The sequence below is a fragment of the Salvelinus alpinus genome, chromosome 15 (assembly GCF_045679555.1).
Source record: "Salvelinus alpinus chromosome 15, SLU_Salpinus.1, whole genome shotgun sequence".
Taxonomy (NCBI): domain Eukaryota; kingdom Metazoa; phylum Chordata; class Actinopteri; order Salmoniformes; family Salmonidae; genus Salvelinus; species Salvelinus alpinus.
In genome coordinates, this window is record NC_092100.1 from 27058816 (window position 1) to 27064774 (window position 5959).

Consider the following 5959-nt stretch of genomic DNA (forward strand, 5'->3'; position numbering starts at 1 on the left):
TTCAAGGCAGGAGAAGCCAGGTTGGAGGAAGCCTTCCAAGCCATGGAACCCAGTCTCCTGGATCAGCTGATGATCCAACAAATCTCATTCAAATTGAACCCTCCAGGAGCTCCTTATTTTGGAGGAACATGGGAATGAGGGATCAAATCTGTAAAGACGGCCTTACGAGTCATCCTGGGGGACCAAACTGTCACTGAAACTGTCTTGCGGACCGTCATGATAGAGGTGGAAGGGATACTGAACAAACCCTTGGGATATCTCTGCAGACATCGCTGACCCCGATCCGGTTACACCGAATATGCTCTTGATGGGACGCCGATATGCATCACTTCCTCAAGCCATGTATGCTGATGGCCGGTGGCGACACAGCCAGATCTTGGCTGACCATTTCTGGGCCTGATGAATTCGGGATTACCTACCAAGCCTACAGCACAGTGGGAAATGGCGGAGAGAAATGGCCAGCATGGAAACTGGCCAAGTAGTAATGATAGTGGACCCTCAGCGGCCTCGAGCCTCCTGGCCGGTGGGCCGTATCACTAAGACCATGCCAGGGGCCAATGGTCATGTTAGATCAGTGGGGATCCAGGTATAGAACCGAACATATATCCGGCCAGTTGCCCGACTAATTCCGGGGGACTGGGAGCAATGAGCCTTGTTGAGGAGTGTGGAATTTAACACATTTCCGGGGTGGCTGTAGAAAAGGCCCATGGAGTTGGTGGAAGAATCCTTTAATTCATGGCCACTTGCTCAGCTGGGCCAGGGGCGCTTTAATTAGGTCAGGTGGAAATGTCCGACAGATCGCCATCGCCCGATCTCGCTACCTTCTCTTCCTTAACTCAGTCTAATCCAGACGTTCTGTGCGTCCATGAATCCACCCAGACTACCCAGTAAATATACCACTTTATGGTTAAAGGAATTCCTGCCTCAGTCTTATCCATTCCTCTGTCACCTGACCGTGACCACATGTTCACCTTCACTGTCAGTCATCCTATCTGTCCAGCTACCCACACAGATTCCACTAATCTTTCAATGACATTCTAGACAATTCTGTCTTTCAACTTTGTGGCAACAGTTTGTGGAAAGCCCTTTCCTGTTACAGCATGACAATGCCCCGTGCACGAAGCGAGGTCCATACAAAAATGTTGTGTCGAGATTGGTGTGGAGGAACTTGACTGGCTTGCATAGAGACCTAACCTCAACCATCGAACACCTTTTGGATGAATAGAATTGCCGACTGTGAGCCAGGCCCAATCGCCCAACATCAGTGCCCGACGTTACTAATGTTCTTGTGGCTGAATGGAAGCTAATCCCTGCAACAATGTTCCATCATCTAGTGGAAAGCCTTCCCAGAAGAGTGGAGGCTGTTATAGCAGCAAAGGGGGGACCAAGTCCGTATTAATGACCATGATTTTGGAATGAGATATTCGCTGAGCAGGTGTTCACATACTTTTGTTCATGTAGTGTAGTTGCCAGTTGACTCAATCCGCCCAAAAAGATCACAAGAAAGAGGGTTGACACCCACTATCTCAGATTGTTCTGAAATCCCTACTGTAGTTAGAACCAGATAAGATTAGCATTCCTGAAACATTATTTGGGTGAAATATAATTTGATCTCTGATAAATTAAGATAATTGACTACACCCAAATTAGCCCTTTTGATTTATAGGATTCGCATAATATTCAACAAATAAAGTTGTAACGTTCGTCATCTGAGGATGAGGAATCATCGGACCAAAGCGCAGCGTGCTAAGTGTTCATGTTATATTTATTAAAAACAGAACACTAAACAAAATAACAAAGAGAAGAAACAAAAAAGAAACAGTCCTGGGGCCTGTTGCACAAAAGTAGAATTAAGACATCCGGGATAAATGACTCAGCTGAGCTCAATGAAGCCAAAACATGTGCGTCCAGGCTTAATTGGTTGCACAAAGACCAAGCCAGGATGAGCAGACACGGATTCATTAAGCCAGGTGAAACCAATCCTGGATAGGTGCGCGCTCACGGCTCACTCAAATAGACCCCGCCACAGATCACAGATTAACTGATTTACCATGGCAACTAGAGCCGCGTACTTTTCCCCGTCGGAAGCACAAATCCTCATGGAGGCATACGAGGAGGTAAAAGATATAATTAAGAAGAAAGGCAACACCGCCACAGTGATAAAGCAAAGAGAAAAAGCGTGGCAAAGTATTGCAGACCGCCTGAATGCGTAAGTAGTGCACAATTACACACTCACCGCTCCGCTGAAACATCACAATTACAATTCAAATATTTCATTCACATCTCCAAAAATGCAGTTGTACTGTAATTATGAAACGGTTAAATTTTTAATTGAAATGCACTGCAGATATGAGTGAAATTGTGTAAAGTAACTCCATCACACTGTATAAAGCTATGATACATTTTTTGATATTTTTACTGAAAACAAGACAAAAATACCAAGTAATTTTTTGCAGTGTGACTCCATTAAATGTGTGTGTGTGTGTGTGTGTGTGTGTGTGTGTGTAGATTAAACATGAACGGGCCAAAACGGACATGGCAGCAGGTCAAAATCAAATACAAGAACATTCTGCAGAATGGTATGGTCCCTGACTAATATTTAACAAAGCACAAGCATATATTGTACCCAGAAGGTGCCTGCTCACACATTGTCTGTACTGTTTTAGCAGTGAAAAAGAATACCCACAGACAAGGCACGGGTGGTGGGTCACCAAAGGCTGACCTTACCCCAGCAGAGGACATGGCCTTGGAGCTAAATAAAGGCAGGCCCGTCTTAGAGGGGATCCCTGGGGGGAAAGAGACGAGCATAGGTTCCTCCCAAGATGCCACCCGCTTCATTCAAGGTATGTCCTTCCATCTCTACATGGGATACAACCACATTCATATTGAATCAATTTGGACTGTCTGACTTTGGTTTACCTATTGCCTTGCAGTGTCTGGCAGCACTGTGTTCCTGTTAGAGCCACCAGCACAAGCACCAGACGATGCTGATCCAGTGAGTACTCCATCAAAGGCATACTGTAGGCCTGGCATGTCTTGTCTACTAGCTTCAATATGAATCCGATTAAATGTGATAGGGTGAAGGCCCCAGTGCAGCAGCAACAGCACATGATGGAGACGATGATGAGGAGGAGACCATCTCTCTGGATTCCAGAAGGCATGAGGTATCATGTTAAGACTGTGAAAGTACTATTTACTCTACAATGGTGAGGAGTCCTCATCAAAATCAAAAAATCTAATTTCTTTTACAGGACCCAGATGCTATACAGTGGGAAAACCAGCCTGGCAACATAGTGCGTATTAATAAAAGGACACCACATCCTGCCAAATTCCAGCTGCGCTAATTGTATTGTGTTCACAGAGCTCACAAGCTATCAGAAAGATGTATGGCAACCACCTCCGGCGCCAAATAGAACTGGCAGACATAGACATTCAGTACAAGAAGAAAAAGATGGAAAATCTTGCACTGGAGTCCGAAATAAAAAAGAGGACAATTAGGAAACTGGACCTTGAAATAAAAAAACTTGAGAGGGAGGTGAGATATGCCTTCAATGTACACTGTATGCTAACTGTAACACAAATGTATTAATCATTATTTTTCTTTCCTCCCCCAGCTCCAAGAAGATGACACAGCTCAAAATAAAAATTAGGTATATTCTCGTAAAGTCAAGTGAGCCATGACATATGAGCTCTTATTGTGAGCACACAGGACGGTGGCATCTTTCTAAGGTTTTTTTTATTTTCCCAGCAATCAGTACAACCAAGTCATCGTTATAAGGCATCGCCCTCTTTTGCCCACCCCCCCAGCACCAGGTGTGGCCACTAGCCTATATGAAGGCCCAAAATTGTGTGTTCCTTTCTGCTCTGACAATGGCATGCCCATTCGTGCGAGATGTGGTGGATGAAGAAGCACTTGTGCTGAGGAGAGCCTTCAGGCGAGAAAGGGTCTTCAGGGACCGGTTGGACCCACTGGCCTTCCCTGATGACCATCTATATGAAAGATACAGGTTTTCTGCAGATGGCATCAGGTATCTATGCAGACTACTGGGTCCCAGGATTAAGCACCGCACTGCACGGAGCCATGCACTGAGTGTGGAGCAAATGGTTTGTGTGGCCTTGCGCTTTTTTGCTAGTGGAGCCTTCCTGTACTCAGTGGGGGATGCAGAACAGCTGAACAAGGCCACAATTTGCCGCACAATAAGGAGTGTGTGTCTGGCTATCAAAGCATTAGCAGATGTCTTCATCTCCTTCCCTGGCCACAGAAGACTCTGTGACATCAAAGAGGAGTTCTATAGGATTGCAGGTAAGAGGATCTACAAATTACAGGACAACTGTTAACACATAGTAGGATACTCATTACTTTGTGTGACAGGTTTCCCCAATGTCATTGGTGCAGTGGACTGCACACACATAAGGATAAAAGCCCCCTCAGGTGCCCATGAGAACAATTTTGTGAATAGGAAATCCTTTCACAGCATTAATGTTCAGGTGAACATAACTTTTTGATATTGTCCATTGACGAACACTCTGCATTGCCAGTGATGTGCATTGATTGGTGTAATATTCCTCATCTTATGATTTCAGATGGTCTGCAATGCTGACTGTGTGATCAGCAATGTTGTGGCAAAATGGCCTGGCTCAGTCCATGACTCCAGAATCTTTCGGGCCTCTGAAATCTATCAGTGCCTATCACAAGGTAAGCCACACAACCCCTATTTATAACCATCATGGCTGTGTCAAGAATATCACTGTGTTTATGAGGTAGTAATGATGAGATTTTGTGTTGACAGGTGAATTCTCTGGTGTGTTGCTGGGAGACAGGGGGTATGGCTGCCAGCCTTTTCTCCTGACACCTTTCACAGACCCCCAGGAAGCACAGCAGGCCTACAACCATGCCCATGCCAGGACCAGGGCCAGAGTTGAAATGACCTTTGGCCTCCTGAAGGCACGCTTTCACTGCCTTCACAAATTAAGGGTCAGCCCTGTTAGGGCATGTGATATTACTGTGGCTTGTGCTGTCCTCCACAATGTGGCCTGCCTGAGGAAGGAGAGGGCCCCCAGAGTGCCACCAGCCATGGACTGGGACAATCCGGCAATCTTCCCTGATGACGACAGTGGTCGGCTGCTGAGGGACCAATATGTGTTGAATTATTTTAGTTAGTATGTGTGCTTTCAATTTTGGTTAAATATGTCCTGCGGTGGCAGAGGAATTTGGGTTTTTTGGGGTTCGTTTTTTGACGAATTTGGCCTCTTATGATGTTTGTGCGGTATACTGTGTGTAATACAAGGCTGCAGGGAGGCTACTGCATCCATTCATTTGTCTGTTCAGTTGATGTGTATGGATTTGTCCTGCATTTATTTTAGTGTGCAGACATGCAGGGTGTGTTATATACAGACCTTTGAATGTGTATGTATCATTTTGTATAATATGCTTGGATTCTGTGCTTTCCATCTTGTAGAGTCACTGTGACTTCAGTTTCGAAAGGAGCTGATTGTTTACCTGCTTTGTTTTGTCCTTATTCAATAAAGGAACATAATGTTACACATTGTGTTTTTATATTCATATGGAATGTGTATTTGTTTATATGACAGAGTACTAGGGCCACACTGAAGAAAAAGGATAAAGTCATAAATTTATGAGGCTGGTTCTTTCTGCAGAAAAGCTACATATTGTTTTTACAGTTTTGATACTTATGACAATGTGATACTTAATATTCTGGCACATCAGCATGTCTTTGTTTATGAAACCATACTGAAGTACAATTTCACGAAATGCCCCACATCTGTCATTTTAACAACTGTCCTCCTTTAAAACAACTGGTTACAATATTATGACTTGTGTTTTTTTCCCCTCTGTGGCCCTAATATTCTATCATTTTATATATAGCCTTATAGTCTATGGGAAACTGTAAATTATCTAATGATAGCAACATCATCTAAAAATCATTTTTTATCCAAA

The 5959-nt window shown here is 44.3% G+C and overlaps 1 protein-coding gene across 3 annotated transcripts; it reads left to right on the forward strand.

Moving 5' to 3' along the window:
• Positions 1–2284: 2284 nt before the first annotated feature.
• Positions 2285–5565, forward strand: LOC139539846 (uncharacterized). 3 transcript variants are annotated; one of them, XM_071343182.1, is made up of 10 exons: positions 2285–2579; positions 2667–2843; positions 2934–2995; positions 3078–3164; positions 3252–3293; positions 3362–3535; positions 3615–3650; positions 3749–4303; positions 4585–4696; positions 4791–5565. In XM_071343182.1, the coding sequence occupies exons 1-7, from the start codon at positions 2471–2473 to the stop codon at positions 3648–3650; spliced, it is 687 nt and encodes a 228-aa protein (XP_071199283.1). In that variant the 5' UTR covers positions 2285–2470; the 3' UTR covers positions 3749–4303; positions 4585–4696; positions 4791–5565. The 3 variants fall into 3 exon arrangements, 1 of the variants encoding a protein (XP_071199283.1); XR_011668022.1 differs by having other exon boundaries at positions 2285–2843; positions 3085–3164; positions 3252–3535; positions 3615–4303; XR_011668023.1 differs by lacking the exons at positions 4585–4696; positions 4791–5565 and adding an exon at positions 4373–4459 and having other exon boundaries at positions 2285–2843; positions 3252–3535; positions 3615–4303.
• The last annotated feature ends 394 nt before the right edge of the window (positions 5566–5959 follow it).

What these genes read in the sequence shown, in the direction of transcription:
- LOC139539846 (XM_071343182.1), top strand. Translation starts at nt 2,471, where the DNA reads ATGTGTGTGTGTGTGTGTGTGTGTGTGTGTGTGTGTAGATTAAACATG. An exon ending in TGGATTCCAGAAGGCATGAG is followed by an intron (nt 3,165 to 3,251) that starts GTATCATGTTAA and finishes TTTCTTTTACAG; the next exon opens with GACCCAGATGCTATACAGTG. An exon ending in AAAACCAGCCTGGCAACATA is followed by an intron (nt 3,294 to 3,361) that starts GTGCGTATTAAT and finishes TTGTGTTCACAG; the next exon opens with AGCTCACAAGCTATCAGAAA.